Source organism: Empidonax traillii, unplaced genomic scaffold (genome assembly GCF_003031625.1).
Source record: "Empidonax traillii isolate 1590-97213 ecotype Southwest subspecies unplaced genomic scaffold, ASM303162v1 scaffold1015:size517714, whole genome shotgun sequence".
NCBI classification, from domain to species: Eukaryota; Metazoa; Chordata; class Aves; order Passeriformes; family Tyrannidae; genus Empidonax; species Empidonax traillii.
The window spans coordinates 137,296-157,770 of NW_020956208.1; the positions used below are offsets into that span (position 1 = coordinate 137,296).

A 20,475-nucleotide genomic window follows, 5' to 3' on the forward strand; every position below is an offset into this window, starting at 1 on the left:
TGCCAGGCCCAGCCTGGAGCTGGGGATGCTTCCCAGAGTTTGGGAGAGCTTTTTTCAGGCTGTTGTGAAGGAAGTTATGCCTCATAAGGCAGCAGTTAATAGAAGTGGGTTAATAATTCCTGAGGAGAGCTCTGGCCCATGAGCCAGGCTGCTGCAGGGAATCATGAGAGCCCCTCCATCAGAGAGGGACAGTCCATGGGCCTGGCAGCAAGGAGAGTGTGTCCTCCAGGAAACACTTGCTTTTAGGCAGGTCCCACTGTTCATTAACCACCTGTCCCAGCTTTTGGGGGTGCTGGGGCTGCTGGCAGGTTTCCCAGAGAGGTGACCCCACGCTCCCACCTGGCTGCTCCAATGGGAGATCACCGTCCTCCCCACTTCCATAAGGAGCACGTGAGAAGTGCTTTGGAGTCCAGCCCACCCTCTCCCCTCCCCAGGTGGGCTTCTTTGGCTACGTGAGTTACACCGAAGCCATTGCTGGGAATGTCCTAATGAACTTCCCTTCCAACCTGGTGACGGAGATGATCCGAGTGGGATTCATGATGTCGGTGGCAGTGGGGTTCCCGATGATGATCCTGCCCTGCAGACAGGCACTGAACACCCTGCTCTTTGAGCAACAGGTAAGATCCCTGCGTGGCCTGGGCTGCCTTGGTGTGAAACTTGCTTTTTGAAAGGTTCTTTGTGACCCTTGTCCTCTGACTGGGTCCCAAACCTGTCTTGGTTCTGTGATAGTCCAGTGACAGCAGCATGGGGCAGGTACTTGCTATCCAGTGGAACAAACCCTCAACTCCCATAAAATTCTCAGTGTCCTGGGTGGGGTGACAGAGCAGCAGGGGCCTGTGGCCATCTCTAAATCCTACTCTGCAGAGTGGTTAATCCCTGGGACTTGCAGGTTCGTGTCCTCTCCTCAGAGGAATTCCACGGGCAGAAGGGCTGGAGTTCCCAGGCTGAAGCCCACATCCCATGGCTGCTGCTCCCGGCTCCTCTGGGGATTCCAGCTCTGGCACAGGCGTGTTACACAGCTCAGAGCCGAGGTTCCCTCAGAAAGAGGGAGAAATGTGCTTTTGGAAGCAGCGAAGCCTCCTCATTTCCTGCTGCTCCAGCTGCCGTCCTTTTGCTGGCCAACTCACTTTGCATTGAGCTCCAGCTCCTGTTCCCGGCCTCGGAGCCCAGCCCAGCCCTATTTCTTGTTGCTTCCATGTGTGCCTGCTCATTCCTGCTCCATTATTCTCACCCAGCACCTTTGTCAGCAGCCCTGTCCCCTCCGGGTTCGGGTGTTCCCTTCCTCCAGTGCCTCCTGGGCCGCGGTGCCGGCCCAGGGCGGAGGCGGGCGGTGGGATATGGGATACAGCCCTCTCCCACACATTCCACCTTTCCCAGGGCCAGCTCCTCAGCCAGCCTTTGTGACTGAGGCTGGTCTGTCTGCTGGAGACTGTGAGTCCCTTGTGGCGGTGGCGTGTTCTCCTCTGTGCATTGTGCGGCGCGGAACGCGCCGATGGGATTCAGCAAATACAGTAAGAGATTGTGGGAATGTTCTGAGGCCTTTGTGTATCCGCATAAATAGAAACCTCTTAGGGCAGGAAATAAAACTTGAGCAATTTATAGCTCTAAATCCTGCCACTTCTGCCTGTGAGAAGCCCCCAGCTCTTTTCTCACGTCGGGAGGGCCCGAGGATGGGGGCAGACAGTCGGTGAGAGCCAGCGGGTGCAGGGGAGGAAGCGCTGGAAACACTTGGGAACACTTTGGATCTCGCCTGGGCTCAGCTCGTGGCTCTTTAGGCTCGAAGGTGTCACTTTGCCTTCCTCTCCATCTGTGCAGCAGCAGAGCTGGGACCCACTGGGTCTGCAGGGCACACTGGGGCCTCTGCCTTCCACACCTCCCACTTGGAGTGTGGGGATGGGATGGGGTGGGAAGCAGAGGGCATCTGGAAGCTCTCCAGCAGCATTCATCCATCCCTTCTGTCTCCTGGGGTGTCCTCCTCCCAGTTGGAGGAGCTGTTGCTGTGGTGTAGAATGGTGGGAATGGCCCTGCTCCCCCAGGTATTGGGAGACACCTCTCCCTAGCAGAGCCTGAGCTCTTCCCCCTGTGACTGTTTTCCCTCCTGCAGCTCCCTGTGCTCCCTCCTCCTGCTCTTGACCTTGGCTGCTCTCCGAGTCCCTGCACAGGGACTGGGGCACAGCTGTGTGGGGTCACATTTGGGGTGGGCTGGAAACAGCAGCTGTGGCCCCACGTCCCCTGCCCTGTTTTGGAGGTTCAAACACACCTTAAAACTGCTCAGCCGTGTCTGACTGCCTCCAGCATTCACCTCTGTGGAGTGTGGGGGCAGTGGAGCTCTTGAGTCTGCTGGGGGATTGCTGAGGAATTGGGGGAATTGCTCAGGAGCTGGGGAATTGCTGGGGGCTGTGATGCAGGAGTTAACCTCCCCCCTTCCTGAACGCCTCCCCCCTTCTCTCCCAGCAGAAGGACGGCACGTTTGCTGCCGGGGGTTACATGCCCCCGCTCCGGTTCAAGGCCCTGACATTGGCTGTTGTGTTTGGAACCATGGTTGGAGGCATCATGATCCCAAATGGTGAGTGAGCAGCTGGGGACCAGGGCTGGCTGTTTTCTTTGCTCCCTGTTATTTGCTTTCCTGGCTGGGGTGACCGGGCTCACGGCCCACCCTGCCCCGGGGCTGCGACAACCACCCCGTGCTGCTGCTCTGGCACTTCTGGAAGAGACCTTTACTGACTTCTCCTCTTCTTTCCCAGTGGAGACGGTCCTGGGCCTGACAGGTGCGACCATGGGAAGCCTCATTTGTTTCATCTGCCCAGCTCTTATTTACAAGAAGATCCACAAGAATGCGCTTTGTTCACAGGTCAGTGCTGATGCTGCTTGACATCCCCCTAAGCCCTCTGCAGAGCCTGGGAACGTGGTTCTTTTTGGCTGCAGCAGGGAAACTGCTCAGCACCTCCTGCAGCCTCCCCCTCCAGTCTGCCCAGTACAGGTGGGAGCTGTTCTGGTCGGGTGTCTGTCACTTAGGGAGCACAGACAGCAGCAGAGGTGGTGGCCCAGTGCATCGCTTGGAACACCAGCTCTTTTTGTTCCTCCAGCAGCACGTGAAACATTGATTTGGTGCGTGAAATGCTGCTTCTAGTCCTCCTCCTGGTGGGATTCAGGTTCTGGATCCTCAGAACAGGAAATCCAGGCAGGCTGTAAAGCCTTAAAGCCTCACATGCCGACCTGCCCGGGCTGGGTAAAACAAACAGGGCTTCTCCGCGATGCGGTTCCCGCTGCCGACCCTCAGCCTTCTGCTTTCAACCAAAGTAATAATAAAAAGGAACACACACATAGAGGTGTTGCTTCAGGAATTGATTTTCTGAGGGACTGGGGTTGTTCAGAGGCTGTTAGAAGTTTAACTTTTCGTTTTGCTCCAGTTTGAATTGGCCTCCTCAGGGACTGAAACAAAGTGGCTTTTTGCTGGGCTTGATCTCTCTGCTCCCGCAAATACTGTGGGCTGAAATTAACAGGTTTGGGGTTTTTTTTTCCCTAACAATAATTTAACCCACTGCTTTTTCGAAGGCCTCTGTCCCAGCATTCCCAGAGAGGACAGTGCTGGGCTGCCCAAGGCTTTGGGCAAAGTGCGGAGTCAGCAGGGGAGAGCAGCACGTTTCTGTGGGGCCCACAGAACTGGTGGCTTGTTCTGTGCTTAATGACTTGTGGCTTTGCAAACCTACGTGAAGTTTTTAAGCAGGGTGTGTTTTCTTTTTCTTCCCTGTGCTTTCCCTGACACAAGGAAGTAGTCCAACTTTCCAGCTTTCACTCTGAATTCTGACACTTAGCTCCGAAGTTCTTTGAGTGAAACCCCGAGCAGGAGTCTGAATGCCAGCCTGGGTTTTTCAGGGAAACAAAGAGCACTTTCAAGAATTGCTTTCTATTCCGGCTGAGCCAGAGTGTTTCTCTGCAGTGCCTCGAGGCTGCACTCAGGACAGGCTGAGCTCTCAGCCCTGGGGTGGGACACTGGGGCCCTCACAATGCCTGACCCCAAACGCTGGTCACGAGGCTGAGGGAGATGTTTGTCCTGCAGAAATCCCCACAAAGGAAGGGCTTATCTAAAGCATCAGGCCCCGGGTTGCTGTCCAACCTTCCCTGAGTGATCCATTGCCTGTCAGGTTTGCATTCCTGCTCTGAGCAAAGACACACCTGCTCAGCACCTCCCCACCTCCACAGCCCAATTTGGAGCCTACCCTCTCCTCCTTCCTCCAGGTCTTTGCAAAGGCTCATTTATTCTTTCCCTGGAGCTCTGTCTTTGGTCTCCTCCTTCATTCCTGCTTTTCTTTGATCAGGTGCTCCACTCCATCAAAGTCTGCTCCTGAGGAAGGTGAGGGGGGGGAGAGGAGCCAGCCCTGGGCACAGCTGTCCCTCCCCACCTGTCCCTCTCCAAACAATGTTCTCCCTCCTTCCCTGCATCATCTTTAGCTCCCTTCAGAGCAGCAGACCTTCTCAATGCCAGCTTTTACACTTGTCTGGGTTATCTTGGCTCTTGTGGTGCTGAGAACCGGCTGCTTTTATCCAGCCACCTCTGGCATCCAGTCTGGTGTCGGGGTGGTGACACGGAAGGGCAGGTTTTTTTCAGGAGGTGGTGCAAACTGAGGCTACAAAATGGGGGTGTTGGACTAAAAGTAGAGAAGAGGATTCCAGGAGGAGGGATATGGGCAGTCCCAGTTCTTTGCTGGCCAGCAAAGAGCTTCTGCCAGGGAACTGTGAATTATCAGAGCTGCTGCCTGGCTGGGTTGGGCTGGAAGTGTCCTGATTGGAAGGGTTGGGTTGGAAAGGCAGGTCCCAGAGCAGTTAAAAAGCCTGTGAGTGAAGCAGGGAGAGTGTTCCCTTTCTTGTGGTTAAGCATCTGTTCCTGTAAAGGTCCTGTCCTGCTGCCCCCCGGGGGCCCCGGGTTTGGCTGAGGCTGCCAAAGGGCGCGTGGGGGTCTGTGAACAGAGTGTGGAACTGCCAAGAGGAAGGTGTTGCCTTCCCAGTGTTGACACAAGCGTGTCCGAGAGGCCCCTCCTAGGGAGGCCAGAGTTGTCCCAGTTGGGGAAGAGGAGCTGCCAGAGGTCAGGAAGTGACTCCTCAGGCTTGCTCCTGAGCGGGTAGAGAAGAGATCCCCTGTGCCCTCCCCTGGCAGTGCAGGGGCCAGCACCCCTTCCCCACCAACACCCTGAGGGGTGCAGCCCCCAGACACAGCCTGGCTGCGGAGGGACCCGGCCGTGACCGGGGCTCTGCATTCCTTCACCGTGACTCCATCCCTCGGAACGCTCCGTGTCCATGGATGGCGTCACGCCACACAAATGCAGTGTTTGCTGAAGGAGAAGGCTGAGCTGATGGCTCTGCTGTGCAGTTATCTTCTGGGAGGAAGGACGGCCGGGGGAGCGCGACCGACCGAGGAAACGGCCGCGTAAACTTCCTCCCCTAAATTCCCATCCGAGGCTCCCGGGAGACGGGCCCTGGCCCCGCTGACCTGCCTGGTGGAACAGGCTGCAGCCCTGGGGGCAGCCAAGGCCTCTTGTGTCCACACTGACAGGGGCTTCTGGAGGAGGGTCTCTGCTCTTGGTGGGATCTCTGGGTGTGGGGGGAGATCCTCCCCATGGACACTGGCTCAAAACTGCTCTGCAGTGCTGACCTTCCCCTTGCTCCAGGATCTCTGGATGCTGTGGGGGTCCACGATTCCTCTGCCTGGTTTGATTCCTTGAGCCCCGAGTCCTTGCAGCCCTCACTCCCATTCCTTCCATTGCCTTGGTGGTCTCCTGAGCTCGAACCGCCTGCTTTTCCGTGTCATAAGCATCTCCATGGAATTAAGCCAAATTATGGATCTCTTTATTCTGGTCTTCATTTGGGGAGGGGGTAGGTGAGGAGGAGGAGGGGGCTGCTGGGGGGAGCTGGGGCAGCTCAGGGACAGCCCAGCCTGTCTCCGACTGCCACGTGTGCCCGTACCCGCTGCTGCGGGAGCTCACAGCTGAACTCCAAATGTGGAACAATCAAAGGGGCTTCAATCCGAGGCATTCGAGGCCCTGGTTCCCCACTAAGATAAGAAACAACAAAATTCCTTTTAAAGCATTTAATGTTTTCAGCCGTTTCCTACAGTTCCCTTCTCTCCCACGTTGCTCCTGGTTCCTGTGGCACCAGAATAGATCCTCTTTGTGGAAACGCTCTTCCTCTCCGCTGTTGTTTCTGGAAGGTGCCAGAACAGCCTCCCAGGCACAAAATGAGTTTGTGCCGGGGCTGTGGATTGTGTGAGGGGAGGAAGTGGAGCAGCTCCAGCCCAGGGCAGCTGAGCAGGACCTGCTGACTCGGCGTTTGGCCCGAGGGGTGGATGGCAGGATTTCTGCTCTTTGTGCACCCCCGGGCAAGGCAGGCTGCATATTCTGCTCCTGTTTCCTCTGCAGTGGCTCGAAGGTCTGGCCTCTGCTCCCTGGCCACGCTGCCCCTGATCCAGAGCTGCTCCACATCCCGCCAGCCTTTTCCTTCCGAAGGCGTCCGTCTGTCTGCGGGGTGTGCTGGGAACGGGCTCTCTGGGGTCTCCTGGGCCCAGCTCTGACCACACTGTGTTTCTGGGCGACCTCCCTCAGCACGAGGTGGGTGAGGAAACCATCAGCCTCTCCTCCCCCTCTGGAAGTGCCAATGTTTTAATTTCTCCTTCCAATTTCACCTCTCCCCTTGATTTTCAGTGTTCTGGCAGCTTCCAGTGATAGAAAGGCTCCTTGTGGCCATTTCTGGTTTTTCCCCTCACTGAGAAACATCTTTTTTGTTGTGCTTTTTGTGAGTTGGGATATAAATACTACAGGGTGAGGATATGGAGGGAAGAGGATGAGTTATGGAATCAGGGAATGGTTTGGGTTGGAGGGACCTTAAAGCTCATCCAGTTCCATCCCCTTCTGTGGGCAGGGACACCTTCCACTAGACCAGGTTGCTCTAATCCCCATCCTACACTTCTTACGAGTCATGTGGAATTAGATCCTTGCAGATCAATTTATCATCAGATAACAAGCTGTAGAAATTCCTTTTGCTGCCCATCACTTTCTCCTTTTTGAGGTAGGGAAATTCCTAGAGCCCTTCTCTCCACGGGATCCAGATTCCATCCTTCTATTTTTATCCTGCTTGATCCCAGCTTTCTGGAAACGAGGGAGTCACTTCTCAGCAGCTTCTTGAGCTCTGGCCACCAGCACTCGTGTGTGGACACTTTACTCAGCCTTTCCAAACCAAGTATTTTTAAGCAGCTCCCTGGATCTGTAACCAGGCTGGGCACCTCTGTGCTCAGCCAGACCTGATTTCATGGAGTTCTCATACTGGAAATACCAGGGAATGAGCCTTTGCAGCTGGACTCATGTCTGCCACATGCATTTTCCTCTCCCTACATCCTGTCTGCTCGCTTTTGAGCCCTTTCAATGCAGGAGTCGCCTTTCCAACAGCTTCCAGCATCCCAAATTCCCATTCCCATGGCTCTGCACCCAAATACAAACCTCAGCCAAAAGCTACTGTTTTCCTGTTTTCCTCTGAAATTCCTCTCCTGTCCCTCTTACTGACACGTGTCACTGCGCTGAGCTGGGAATTGTTTGGAGACTGCGTGGGAATGTCGTAGGGAGCGGTCCCGGTGCTTGTACTGTGCTAACTGTCCCTCTGGCACTCTGTGCAGATCATCCTGTGGATTGGGCTGGGAATGCTGGTGATCAGCACATACACCACCCTGTCTGCCACCGAGGACACCCCTATGAGGACGGAAGCAGTGGGCTTGGAGCACCTGGACAGAGAGGAGAGCAGAATCGACCAGGATTCGGTCAAAATCCCAGGTATGTGTCTGCTGGTGGAGACCCAGCTCCACCTCTTAAAAAGAAGGAAAACAGTTATTTTTTTAAGCGTGGCAAAAGCAGAGTCATTTCCAGGCAGCTCCATGAATCTTCCCAGCTTGCTGGGGCCTTTTCCCCAGAAAAGGTGCAGTTTTGCCTGCTGGACAAGCTGGCTGTGACTTCCAATGGTACCTTTGGGAAGGGAAAGGTGGGGTGCAGGGGCTGGGATCCCCCATGGGGACAGAGCAGAGATCCCTGTTTGGGATGCTGCCAGTGGCTTTGTGAGCACAGTGCCCACCTGATCGGGGGGCTCATGGCCAAAGGGGGCTGCATTCCCCCCTCTGCCAGCCCAGGAACCAGCCATCCATCACCCTCGAAGGTATGGGAATTTATGGGAACTGCCTTTTTTTTTTGGTGCTGAGGAATATAAATTTGGAGTTCGCTTTCGCCCTGACAAAGGCTGTGATTATGCCTCAGCTTTGTTTACTGGTTCCTGTTATTTATTATTTGTTTGCTGGGGCCGCTGATGGAATTACGGCCGCTCCTCCCTTTCCCAGCTGCTCCGGAGCGAGGCCGCGCAGGTGCCGCCTGACCCCGCGCTGCCCCTCGGCCCCGCCGCGTCCTGTTCCTTCGGCTCAGTTTTGTTTCCTCCTGCTCCTGCGGGTTTGGTGTTGTTTTTTTTTTTTTTTTTTTGGTTTTGTTCTTTGGAGGCCTTGAAATATCCTCGCGGAGATTGAGAGCGGAAGGGAGAAAGGGGCCGGCTCTTCGGGAGATTATCCTCCCTCCTGGTTCTTGGCCGGGTTCCTGCCCGGCAGCTTGGAGCGTCTCCCACACCGGTGCTGCCGCTGATAACATTCACTCCGGGGCTGCTCCGCGGTGGAGTTTACTTGTGGTTTACTCGTGGCTCGCTCAAGGCCGTGTGTGCCTTCCCAGGCACGTGGGTGCTGGTGAACTCCAAGCAAAAGAAGCTCCCAATCCCTTAATGGAGCCCTCAGCAGGGCCAGGAGGAGGGATGCGATTGAATTCTTCCATCTTGGTTAATTTTGGAGTAGTAACGGCCAAAGAACAGCTGCTCCTTTCAGGAGGAATCGCTAATGACACGTGTTCTGACTGGGAAAATAAAAAATCCCATAAAACGCGGGGTCCGCAGGAGTTTGCTGAGTCTTCCCCCCTTCTCGGCGTGAGCCGGGGCGGCGGAGCGAGATGCCAGGCTCTGATCATCCGAGCGATCCCGGAGCCCGCCGGCATCGGCTCTGAGTGCTGCTGGATTAAATAATCCCACCAGGGAGGGAGGCGGGTTCGGTGCTCCCGGGTCATAAACTTCCCAGGGAGGAGCCGTGTGGCTCCGAGCACGCTGAGGAGGGAAAGCCTGAGGTCCCTTTGGCAGTGGGGGACCGAAGGGCTCCATCCCCTGGGATGAAGAAGAGAGGGGACATGGGGCCAGGCAGAGGAAGGGGATCAAGGAGCTGCAGGGTGGACATGGGGCTGCCCCGGGAGAGCCGCCTCTGCGGTTCCTTGGATCTGTGCCTCCCTGTGGCTCTGCAGGATGTCGGCTTGACTAGCAATGAGAGGCGTTAAATGGTGCCCTTCATCCCCCCCGCGGCTCCCCCTCGTCCTCGCCCGCCTTGTTTTGCAGAGCAGGAGCTGCCGCCTGGAACGCGCCGCAGCAGCTGCATCCTGTCGTTCCAGGGCGCAGGATCCGGGCTGGGCCGCCCCCGGCACCTGGGTGCCCTCCGGATGGGCCCCGCTCCCCTCTCGGGCCTTCAGCGGGATCACACGGCCTTCTCTGGGCACTCCAGGCTGCTCCAGGCTCCTTCCCCAGGGCACAGGATGCCTCGTGCCCCTTCCCCAGGGCACAGGATGCCTCGTGCCCCTTCCCCAGGGCACAGGATGCCTCGTGCCCCTTCCCAGCGCCGCCCCGTGGGAGGCAAGCCTCGGGGCTTTTCCCCAGCGCTGCCTTCCCTGCCTGCCTCCCGCCTGTCAGCGTGTGAGAGGAGTTTTATTGGCCTCTTTGATGTTGTGGAGCCCAGAACTGGAGAGACTTTCATTAAAGCCCTGCCCCGTGGGCCCGGGGATTATGAATATTAGAACATTGGCCTTTTATGTGAACACGTATTGACCAGCGGCCTCGGCATCGTGTTTTTCCTAACGACACCCAAGTGCCCATTACAGCCCCAGCCTGTGGTGCTGGAGGTTTTACTGTCAGCAGCTCTTCGGGAAAGGGATAAAACCCCTTCCAGCCCCGTCCTGCCGCGGCTGCGCCTCTGCTAAAAGGTTGCTAAGCTGCCTCTGAAAGCTCAGGAAGGCAATTATCCATTTAAAAAAAAAAAAAAAAAAAGAGCTAATTAGGCAATTTCTCTCCGTATTTAAAGCACCCTCGAGGGTCTCGGGGGGGATTAAGATTTTGTAATATTTTTCAGCTCCTTACTTGGTCGTTGCTGCTTCATCTTCTCCCTGGCGTTGTGCAACGTTGGGTAACAAAGCCCTGATTCAGGCTCCTTGTGCAAGAGCCCTTTCCCCGGTGCTCTGGGCACCCTGCTCCGGCCATGGCGGCGTCCTGCGGGATGGGGAGGGCTGTGTTACGTGGGTTTGGGTAGAACTGGGGGCAGCGTTTGGCTTGGCTGCAATGCCAGGGGCTCCTCCACCCCTGCATCCCCGTGTTTGCCCACGAAAAACCAACCTGCCTGACCCAGACTGCGCCCCCGCCGGCATTCCCAGCCGGAGCAGCCCCGGAGATGTGCGGAACGTGGCTCGTGCATCCTGGTAGCTGCAGGAACAGCTTGGCTCCGCGGCAGCTCTCCCTGGTGCTTTGTGCAAGAGAGCTTTTAATAGTGCCTGTGACACAGAAAAGGAACCAGCAGCCTCTGGTAATTTGGGTTGGTTTTTACTGCTGGTGCGTCAGGAGACAACTGTGAACTAATTTCAGGGATGCCATTCCATAACCTTGTGAAATCTGTACCCATTTGGGGGGAGGGAGGGCTCCTGGAGGCGCAGCTGGGCCGGGGGCTCCCCAGGGAGGGCCCGTCCCTGCCCTGCTCGGGGCGCTCGGCATGTCCGAGGGCAGCGCTTGCCCCCATCCCTCTGCCCTGCTTGTTCTGCTTCATTTTCCTTGGCACGAGCTCCCAGACCTTGCTCCTTGCTCCATGACACTGCGGTGAAGGAATTTGAGCGGGCCGGGAGCTGGGCTGGCACGAGCAGGTCCTGCACCCCCTGTCCCTGGTCAGCCCTCAGCTGATGCTCCGGAGCGGGTGGTGTGTCCCCAAGCTCCCTGTGCTGTCCCTGAGGCTCCTCCACTCCTTTGGGCAGGTCCCCCTGGCCTGGGGGGAGCACAGCAGGGCTCATCCCGCTGCCCCTGCCCAGGACAGGGGCTGTGGACGCACATTTCAGCTCCGGCTCTTGCTGCGGCAGACGAGAGGCTGAAGAAACGTGTGGGGAGGGATTTAGTGCCTGCCTGGGACCGTGGCTGTGATCTGAACCGGGAGCGGGGGGAGAAGGGAAGCTTTTAGGTTGCTAATCATGAAATTTTATGGCAGCCTGGAGAGGCTGCTGGCAAACCACAACACACCCAGACACGCACACGCACAAATCAGCTGCAGGACGCCCCGGCTTCCCCTCGCGTGAGCGGAGCTGCCGGAGAGCCGGGGGGTCAGAGCGGAGCCTCCTGGTGCTGCCTCGCGCCCCAGCCTCTCCTTGGGAGCCAAAAGGCTTTTACAGCCTCTCAGCCCTTCCCTGCAAAGTCCAAGGCCACTCATAAAACATGACGAGGCGCAGCGTTACTGGAAGATGCTCCGAAGGGACCGGGAGGGTGACGAGACAGGCAGAGCCGTGATTGCACATCCCGAGCAAAACCGTTCCCTGCAAACCACCCCGAGCCCTGGATGGATTTCCAGGCAGCCTGAGAGGTCGTTAATTCACGCCCTGATGATGAACTTAATTTTGTTTCCCGCTGAGCAAATGACGGCTTAGAGGCAGCTTGGCCTTATTGCGGCGTGGAGACTTTTGGGTTTGCGTTTTGTTTGTGTTTTGGGCTTTTCCTGCGTTGTTTGTTTGCAGAGCAGGGAACGTGCCTCTGCTTGATTTATGATGGGAGCTGTCAGGGACACTCCCAGAGCCGAGCGGGGCCTCCCCCGGCCCCTCGGGCTGCCCTGGGCCCACGGGGGGTTCACCCACTGCAGGGTCCCCTGAGCAGGGGGAGTGCTGGGATTAACTCCTCTGTTTCCTGCTTGCATGGAAAACTTCCTGCCTTCTTCCTTCTTGTTTTCTCCCCTCTCTCTGTTTGTTTCGCCCTCCTTCCTGTTTATTTCCCCCTTGAACATCGTCTCGCTGCCTCGGCTCGCCGTTCCCTCTGCCATGGGAACGGCCGTGTCCGTGTCGGGTTTCTCTGGATCCTCTGGTTCCGCTCCAGCCGGAGCCATCTCCCGCCTCCATGAACCAATTAAAGACAAACTTTCCTCCAGCAGAGTAAATAGTTTCTTGCGCTGAGGCCAGGCCTGAGCTGGGAACATCCGCACCGTGCCGAGCGCTCCCCTCCCCGGCCTCGGCCTCCCGCTTCCCAGGGCCCCCGGCCAGGGCTGGGCACTGGTTCCTGCAGCCCAGTTTTTCCTGAAAAGGAGGAGTGTCCTGCCCTGACTTGCTGAACCCTGGGAAGTCCCTCAATGGAGAGGGGGACCCTTGGGTACTAGGCTTGAATTTCTCAGAAAATCCAAGCCCTTTTCCCCTCCCACCATCATTCCTGAAGCAAAGGAAGGTGGAAAGCTGGCCAGCCCCACCACGCACGTCCCTCGGCTGGGTGTGGAGCTCCAGGATGGAGTCTGGGTTTCTGGAGAGGCTCAAGGTCCTGCTGGCATGGATCCCTCTGGGCCAGGAGTTTGTACTTAATTTGGGGGGGAATTTTTGTTGTTTCTCCCCCTCCCGACTCGGGCAAGGCCCACGCAGCTGAAGTTGTGGCAATCCCATCTTTCCCATGAGTTCATCTCGTAATAAATCGCACCAGCCCTGCGGAGGGGGAGGAGAAAATGGAAATATGTTTATAGAATTAATTCCCCAAAGGAAATTGCACGGGGGAGGGCAAAGGGGGGAAGATTTGGGAATTTTTTTTTTTGTTACAGAAGATACTCTTTTTTTTTTTTAAGTTTGTTGGATGGAAAAAAATCTGCAGAACAACTTCAGTGCTGGGAAACAATTTGATTTCCTCCTTGGCTGCTATCTGAAGGAAGAGTTCACTCCCTATGTGGGTTTTCTGCTGCACTGGGGGCGGGAAGGACCCTTCCCCTCCCATGGGATGTGCCACGGATTCTGTGTGGAATACGCTGGTCACACTGGCACTGAACCAGTAACTGGTTTGACTGGGATGTGTCTTCCCATCTCTTTGAAGGAGAGAAGGGGGAGTCCCCGTCTCCCTCAGGAGTTTCCCCTAATTAGTGCCTGTTTAATCCTGCTCCTCTAAACTTCTGTGGGAAGAGGAAACCTCCCCTCCCTCCCACCCCTCCGACTGGCATCAGAAGGGCTGCTAAAAAGGGGAGAAAAATCAAAATAAGGGAGAAAAATCAAAATAAAGGAGGTTTTAAGGTGCTTTGCAGAAAACAGCAGTGTGGGGGGAGCCGAGGTTGACCCCCAGCTTGGCTTCTCTGGGAGCCGGGGGTCTGAGGCTGGATCCCAGCTCGGGTTCCGGTGTTGGGGGTGTCCAAGGCTGGATCCCAGCTCGGTCTCTGCCGGTGCCGGAGCTCCATGGCTGGATCCCAGCTCGGTCTCTGCCGGTGCCGGAGCTCCATGGCTGGATCCCAGCTCGGTCTCTGCCGGTGCCAGGGGTCCAGGGCAGGGAGCCGGGGGGATGCTACCATCTGGTGGCACCGGCTCGTAGCAGCAGCCGACTCCATCCCAGCTCCATCCCAGCTCCATCCCGGCTCCATCCTGGCTCCATCCCAGCTCCTCCCGGCCGTGCTTTCCTGCCAGCAGCTCCATAAAACCCCCCCGCAGGGAAAAAGAATGGGCGACCCCGGAACAAAAGCCCCCCCGCGCTAAATCTGCAGGGAAACCAGCGGCTGGGCTGGGTGGGTGAGGGGGTTGGGACAGACACAGCGATTCCCGGGATCCCACACCTCATCCCTGTCCCCATCCCGTGTTTGCAGAGCAGAACCCAGCGGTGGAGGAGCCCGAGGATGACCGTGATAAACCCAAACTGCTGGAGGAGAAGGAGGAGATGGAGCAGCCACAGATCAAGATGCCCATGCAGGTGCCCAAGAGGGAGGAGGAGAGAGGAAAAGCAGAGGAGAAAGTGCAGCTGGACCGTCCCGATCAAGGTAAAGGGGAGACTGGGAAAGGGAGCCTGGCTGGGAGCTGGGGGTGTGTGTTTTGGGATTATTTCAGATATAGATCCTGTCTGTGCCCCTCACCTTCCTCCTTCACCCCACGTTCACGGTGGGCTTTGTGGACTGAAGGAGATTTAGTGTTTGGTGCTCTGGAGGCTCGTTGGGTATGCGGGCTCTGGACAGGGAGGAACGACAGGAATGAGCAAGGGCAGCAGGGACCTGGGTGGACTGGGTGTACTGGGAACCTGGTGGCTCTGCAGCCCCTAACCCTGCCTGTCTCCCCAGGGATTGCCCTGCCCGTGGGGGAGGCTCATCGCCACGAGCCCCCCGTCCCGCACGACGAGGTGGTCGTGGACATGGGGCGGGAGCGGGAGGAATCCAACGAGAACAAGGCTGCTCCCGGAGGAGCCAATGGCCGCCTGCTGGAGGAGCCAGCCAGGCTGAACTCCCAGAAGGAGGCACTGGGCCCAAAACAAGGGAAGGAAGCGGTTGCTGAGAACCAGCAGCAGGGAGGGACCGCTGGGCCTGTCCAGAAGCCGGAGAAGGTCCCGGAGGCGGTGGTGCAGCGGGATGGCGGGGATGGCAGGCCGCCCTACAAGGAGCTGGAGCCAGGGGGAGCAGCGCTGGAAGCCAAGGAACAGGCTGCTGTGCCGGATGGTGACACCGCTGAGGCCGTGGGTGACCGGGACAAGGCCCAACTCCAGCTCCCCAGGAGAGCAGAGGAGGCCTGGAAGCCCGTGGAGAAGGAAGCAGAGCCTGGTAAGCTCCTTCCACAGCAGCTCGTCTGGGCCCGTTATCCCCCGGGGATGGGACAATATGGTCATTCCCACCTCCGTCCCAGTGTTTCCTTTTAATTCCACGAGACGAGCACATGAGCGTGCACAGCACCTCCGGCAGCTGCTGCGGGAAAGGAGGAATCTGGTGGCTTTGACAGCTTCTGTAAGAGCTGTCAAACAGTTGTTTCGCTACCCGCCGAAATGTCAGGTGCCGTGCTGTTCCTGCACGGCTCCCAAATCACCGGGGACACGGAGCCGGGAGATCCTGACAGGGAACACATTGCCAAGTGCCCGTCTAAAAGCCAGTTAGAGCTGTTCCTGCATGTTAATTGGCCGAGGTAGTTAGTGCTGGCTCGCTGCCACCAGCCAGGAGGTTGTTAAATATTGGGTTTATTACTTCCCTCGCAGCCACTGCGCTGGATCCGAACGGGTGGGCAGGGAGGGACACGGAGGAGTTTTTGGGGAACATCTGCACTGACAGCTCTGCCGTCCTGTGCAGGTGAAAAGCAGGAGCTGCCCCTCCCGGACAGAGCGGATCTGCTGGAGAACCGGAACACCGAGGGGAAACAGGAGAATGTGGAGAGCAAGCTGGGGGGTGAGTGTGTGTCCCTGGGTGTGTAGGGAGGAGGCACTGCCAGGATTCCCTGGGATCCCTCTCTGCCATTTCTGAGGGCTTTGGGTTTTATTTCCTCTCTCTTTTTCCCCTTTTCCAGAAGCTGGGCCAGCAAAACTGCTGGACCACAACGTGCTGCTGCAGGTGATCAAGGAGCAGCAGGTGCAGCACAAGCAGCTCCTGGACCAGCAGGCAAAGCTGCTGGCGGTGATCGAGGAGCAGCACAAGGAGATCCACCAGCAGCGGCAGGAGGATGGCGCAGAGGAGAAGCCAAAGCCAGGTAAGGACATGGCCAGGGAGCAGGACCCCTCCCCAAGGTGCTCACTGCTCAGAGCAGCTCTAAAGTCAGGCTGGGAGAGATCCAAGTTCCTTTGGCACGTGGCAGAGTCCACTGCAAAGCCATTCCTGGCCTCCAAGGCATCCCTGAGCACAGGGATAACACCCCAGGGCTCTCCTCATCCTCCCGTGTGGCCATGGGTGGTGTGGCCTCATCTCCTGTCATACAGAATGTGCTGGCAGGAGCAGGGAATCTCCTAAGAAAACCCTTTTCCGTGTTGGTTTTGTCCCTCAGTGGAAGCTCAGCCGGATCCCGCCGTGCCCCTCTCCAGGAGCAGGGAGGACGAGGGCCCGGGAGCCAAGGGAGACACGGCCGGGAAGCTGCTGAGCAAGGAGCTGCCGGAGCAGCCAGAGCAGCACCTGGGCCGGCAGCCCCCCGGAGCCACCGAGCAGCACAGGGACACTGTGGGGAGGCTGGAGGAGCCTGAGCACAGGCGGGACATTCCTGGGGCTCCTCCCAAGGAGCGGAAGGCGCTGCCGCAGGAGAATGACAGAGCTGTTAGGAATCCTGCGGAGAACCGGGATCCCGTCCACGGGGATGCCCAGCGCCTTCCAGCAGCCAGAAACCACCTGGAGAAGAAGCCCTTGGCGGAGGATTTGGGAGGAGATCGTGAAGCCAAAGCTGGAAGAGACGTCCACGAGAAGAAGAATTTCCTGAAAGCTGTGGAAGCAGCGACAGCTCCCATCCAAAGAGAACAGCCGGGGGCTGCCAAAGTTCGGGGAGTAGCAGGAAGGAGTTTGGAAAGAGACTCAGGAACAGACCTTAAAGCCAAAGCTGTGAGCCAGGTGGAGTCCAAGGACCTGGCAGTGGCACCGGACTCTTCCAGTAACAGGAATGTGGCAGCGAGGGAGCAGCATCCCCGGGAGCAGCGCAGAGGGGCAGAGGCTGAGGGAGCCGCGGGCGCGGGCGGGCGGCAGCGGGACCCGCCTGGCCACGGGAACATGAAGGAGGAGGATCCCCGGGAGGAGCCGTGGGGCCGGCAGGGCCGTGGGGGCGGGGGTCCCTCCAACGGCGCCGACAGGAAAGCCGGCCCCGAGGACGCTCCAGCACTGAGGGCCGAGAACAGAGCGGCCGCTCCCCGGGATCCGCAGCCGGAGCGCGATGTCAAACCCAACCGGGACCTGAAGCTGCAGGGGGGGCTGGACCTGCGCCGCAGGAGACGGGACCTGCTGCCTCCCGACCAGGAGGAGGAGGAGGAGGAGGAAGAGGATGCACATGCACGGGGGCTTAGGGGGGTCCTGATTGGCCTGAACCCCGTTCCCGACGTGAAGGTTAACGACCTGCGGAGCGCGCTGGACACGCGGCTGAGCGGGGTGGCCGAGGGCGCCCAGCACCTGGTGCGCAGCCGCCACATCCAGCAGGTGACCCAGGACGGGGGCCCGTGACGGGGATTTGGGGCCGTGCTCGGGCACAGGTTGGTCTGAGCCAGTGGCGCTATGCCGGACACAGCGCTCGGATCTACGGGATCCCCTTGGATCCGGGAGCACCACCCTGGCGGCTCCCGTGGCGGCACCCCCAGCACGTGCCCGTGGGCAGCCGAGGAGATGGCGACGCTGGATGCGACACTCCTGCTGCCCCTGCCTCCCAGAGCTGCCCCCCACCTCGGCTTTCTGCTGCTCCAAGGACCTTTTCCAGCATCTCATTCGCATCAAATTGCCTTCTCCAAACTGCTCTCGGAACCGGGAAGGGGCTCCATCAGGAAGGGGCTGTGCCGAGGGGACCCAGCATCCACACCTCGGGAAGGGCTTTATCCCGGAGGAGCCGTGAGCTGAGGGCCAGCGGAGCCAGCAGTGCCAGAGCTGGATGGGGAGCGGAGCCCCATGTGTTTGGAGACAGTGGTGGTTTGGGAACCTCATTTAGTAGAAACACTGCCTTAACTGGGCACAACCCCTGCCGTTGTGCTGCCTCTGACCCAGGGATGGGATTCCTTGGCCACACACTGGAATCACACGGAGCTCCACTCCCGCTGCCCTCCCCAGGAGCTCTCTGTGCTCTCCAGCTCCACTTCCCCTCTCCAAAGTGCATTAAGAAGCTCAGTTGCCCCCGCCCCTTCCTGACCCAGCTTTGTTTTTGTGCTGGAGATGATTAATTTGGGAACAAGCCGGGCAGATTCAGGGCCTCGGCTCAGGCGCACCTACCTCTGCCCGTGTTCCATGTGCTCTTCCCAACACCCCAGCCCTGTTCTGCACCCAGAGAGATCCCTGCTCCAGCCCTGGAAATGCTTGTGGTGAGTGAGGAAGGGAAGAGCTTCCTGAGAGCCTTGGGTGGTTTCCGGCTCCCAGTTTTGGGAGTTTTTTTGGGTTTTGTGTTTTTACATCCTGACCCATGAATGTACAGAATCCAACCCCAAAGCTTTCCCTAGACCGGCTGAGAATTCCCAGCCTGGAGCCCTCAGACCTCATCACTGTGGTGGGCTTTGTATCCCTCTCTCCAAGTGTCTTTGGGGACCTCGAGTCCGAGACCGACAGGACCCCACGGAGCTGGGATGGGGTGGGACCCTCCCTGCCTGGTGTCACAGCCCAGACCCATGGGAGTCCTTTGGGAAGACCCCCTGGAATGCCATGGCCTTAAACCCACATCCCAACGAGCTTCTCCATTAATGCTGTCGTCAAGCACAAGCGCCGGGAGCCCCAGAGCCACTTCAGGGGCAGGGATGGGCTCTGGAGCCTGGCTCCAGCTCTGCCCTGGACACGGCTCCGGGCTGTGTCCCTGTGGCACCGACCAGCCTTCCTGAAATGAGAGGGAGCCGGCCCCGGCTCGGCTCCTTCACCCCCTTTGCTGACGGGTCAGACCCGCCTGTTTGTTGTTCTCCGTGTGAACACAAAGGACCAAAGATGCTCCTGACATTCCTCCTGCTGGGAATGGCGTGGGCACCCCGAGATGGGCTGGAAGCCTGCGGGAGCTGCCTCCTCCTGCCAGGAACAGCTCCCCCGGGGCGGGTGGAACGAGGGGAGAGAGAGCTCGGAGCGTGGGCCGAGCCCATCAATAAAATAAGCTGAAGCATTTTGATCGCAATTTTTTTTTTTTTAAATAAATATAGATGTGTGACCCTCACCCAGCCAGGGGCTGCTTCTCCTCCGGGAGCCCCGGGAGCGGGGTGGGGAGTGTTCAGTCATTGAGGGCAAACCGGTGCGTTTGAGGGTTTGAGTCCTCCGGAGAATCTCGCGGGGGTGGCAGCTCTGGGGTCACTTTGGTGTCGCCTTCGCCTGCAAAGAGTCGCGGTCAGGCCGGGCCGAGGGGCCGGGACTGGAACCAGCAGCGGGATGGGGCCCAGGCCCGAGACGTACCGCCTGGGCGAAGCATTCCCGCAGCGCCTGGAACTCCTCCAGGCACGTGTCCCGCCGCAGCTCCGCCGGCCCGGCCGCCGCCACCGCCACGCACCGCCCGTAGGCCGCGGCCTGCGAGAACCACAGGGGGCGGGAGCGGGGGCCGCCAGGACCCCCCGCCCCCGCAGCCGCCCCTCTTTTCCCCCCGTGTGCCCCACCTGGTCCCCGCAGGCCGCCAGCGCCGCCGGGAAGCGCCGCAGCCGCGCCCGCGCCCGCAGCCACACACCGCGCCCCGACATCCTCACCGCATGGGCGCCGCCATGACAGCCCGGCCGCCATTGGCCGCCCAACCCGCCCGTCAAACCGCCGCGCTCTCCCATTGGGCCGCAGCATCCCTATCCTCTCCCCTTCTGATTGGTCTCTCCGGTGATTGGTCTTTTTGATTGGTGAAAATGCCCGTTGTTTACTTCCCGTCTCCCGCTGGCGTCAACTCCATTCGCCCCTTTCCGCGCGGAACCCCACCCTCCTCGGCTGCTGATTGGTCGAGCAGGAAGGTCTCTCCCCTCTCATTGGTTCCGGGAGGTTCCGGGAGGCGGGGCCGTGACGCCGCCGCGGGGCCGGGCGGGCCGGGGCGGGCAGTGTCATGGCGGCGCCGCTGCGGGACCGGCTGAGTTTCCTGAGCCGGGTAAGAACGGGGGGATTTGGGGGTCGGGGGGGCTGCCCGGGCCGTGATGTCACTCCACATGAGTGACGTCATCGCCGCGCACCCCCATCTCGCTTCTACAGCGGCCTCACGCAGCCCTGGCGGGGCCGGGCCTGCCTCGGAGCCTCAGCCGGGGCCGGAGTCCAGCCCTCCCTGGGGTCGGGCCTGGCCCCTCTCACGTCGCCCTCTCCTCCCGCAGCTGCCGGTGCTGCTGCGGGGCACGGCCGACGACGACACCCCCTGCCCCGGGTACCTGTTCGAGGAGATCGCCAGTATCCTTCGGGGGGTTGGGGCTGATCCCAGGAGGACGGGGGGGGGGCCCCGGGAGTTGGGGGGGGGGGGTCCCGGGCTTGCCCCAGGCCGTGGTGGGCACGAGAGGCCTGTGCCCTGTGGGGGCAGCCACAGTGCTGCGGGCCCAGGCTGGGATTCCATGGAAGGGGGCGAATTCCTGGCATCGCGGGGGCTGCTGGTGTTCCCTGATCGCGGCTGGGGGGCGCAGGATCCCTAACATCCCCGCAGAGATCTCCCACGAGTCCCCCGGGAGCAGCCAGTGCCTGCTGGAGCACCTCCTCACACGGCTGCAGAGCAACTCCTGCCATGTCAAGCTGAAGGTGGGTCCGTGCCAGGGGCCCGGCAGGTGATGGGCTGGACCACCCCCCCC

At 59.2% G+C, this 20,475-nt stretch overlaps 3 protein-coding genes across 6 annotated transcripts in view; 2 read left to right on the forward strand and 1 right to left on the reverse strand.

The window, feature by feature from the left end:
* The window catches only part of SLC38A10 (solute carrier family 38 member 10), a 34,469-nt gene that overhangs the window by 10,694 nt on the left and 3,300 nt on the right, over positions 1–20,475 (forward strand). Inside the window, exons 8-17 of one of the 4 annotated variants that reach the window (XM_027904125.1) lie at positions 435–617; positions 2,455–2,566; positions 2,745–2,851; positions 7,661–7,814; positions 13,940–14,110; positions 14,405–14,878; positions 15,395–15,490; positions 15,609–15,788; positions 16,080–16,454; positions 18,086–18,746. In XM_027904125.1, the coding sequence (XP_027759926.1) occupies positions 435–617; positions 2,455–2,566; positions 2,745–2,851; positions 7,661–7,814; positions 13,940–14,110; positions 14,405–14,878; positions 15,395–15,490; positions 15,609–15,788; positions 16,080–16,454; positions 18,086–18,174 (1,941 nt within the window). In that variant the 3' untranslated portion in view covers positions 18,175–18,746. Of the gene's footprint in view, positions 1–434; positions 618–2,454; positions 2,567–2,744; positions 2,852–7,660; positions 7,815–13,939; positions 14,111–14,404; positions 14,879–15,394; positions 15,491–15,608; positions 15,789–16,079; positions 18,747–20,475 lie in introns of those variants that run through there. The other 3 variants (XR_003573529.1, XM_027904123.1, XM_027904124.1) reach the window with 3 other exon arrangements.
* Positions 18,849–19,410, reverse strand: NDUFAF8 (NADH:ubiquinone oxidoreductase complex assembly factor 8). Its single transcript, XM_027904132.1, has 3 exons — positions 19,330–19,410; positions 19,133–19,243; positions 18,849–19,051 (listed from the first exon to the last, which is right to left on the reverse strand). The coding sequence occupies exons 1-3, from the start codon at positions 19,408–19,410 to the stop codon at positions 19,031–19,033; spliced, it is 213 nt and encodes a 70-aa protein (XP_027759933.1). The 3' UTR covers positions 18,849–19,030.
* The window catches only part of LOC114068223 (AP-4 complex accessory subunit Tepsin-like), a 5,034-nt gene continuing 4,264 nt past the window's right edge, over positions 19,706–20,475 (forward strand). The window contains exons 1-3 of the mRNA XM_027904167.1: positions 19,706–19,796; positions 20,014–20,086; positions 20,334–20,425. Of these exons, the coding sequence (XP_027759968.1) occupies positions 19,755–19,796; positions 20,014–20,086; positions 20,334–20,425 (207 nt within the window). The 5' untranslated portion in view covers positions 19,706–19,754. The remainder of the gene's footprint in view (positions 19,797–20,013; positions 20,087–20,333; positions 20,426–20,475) is intronic.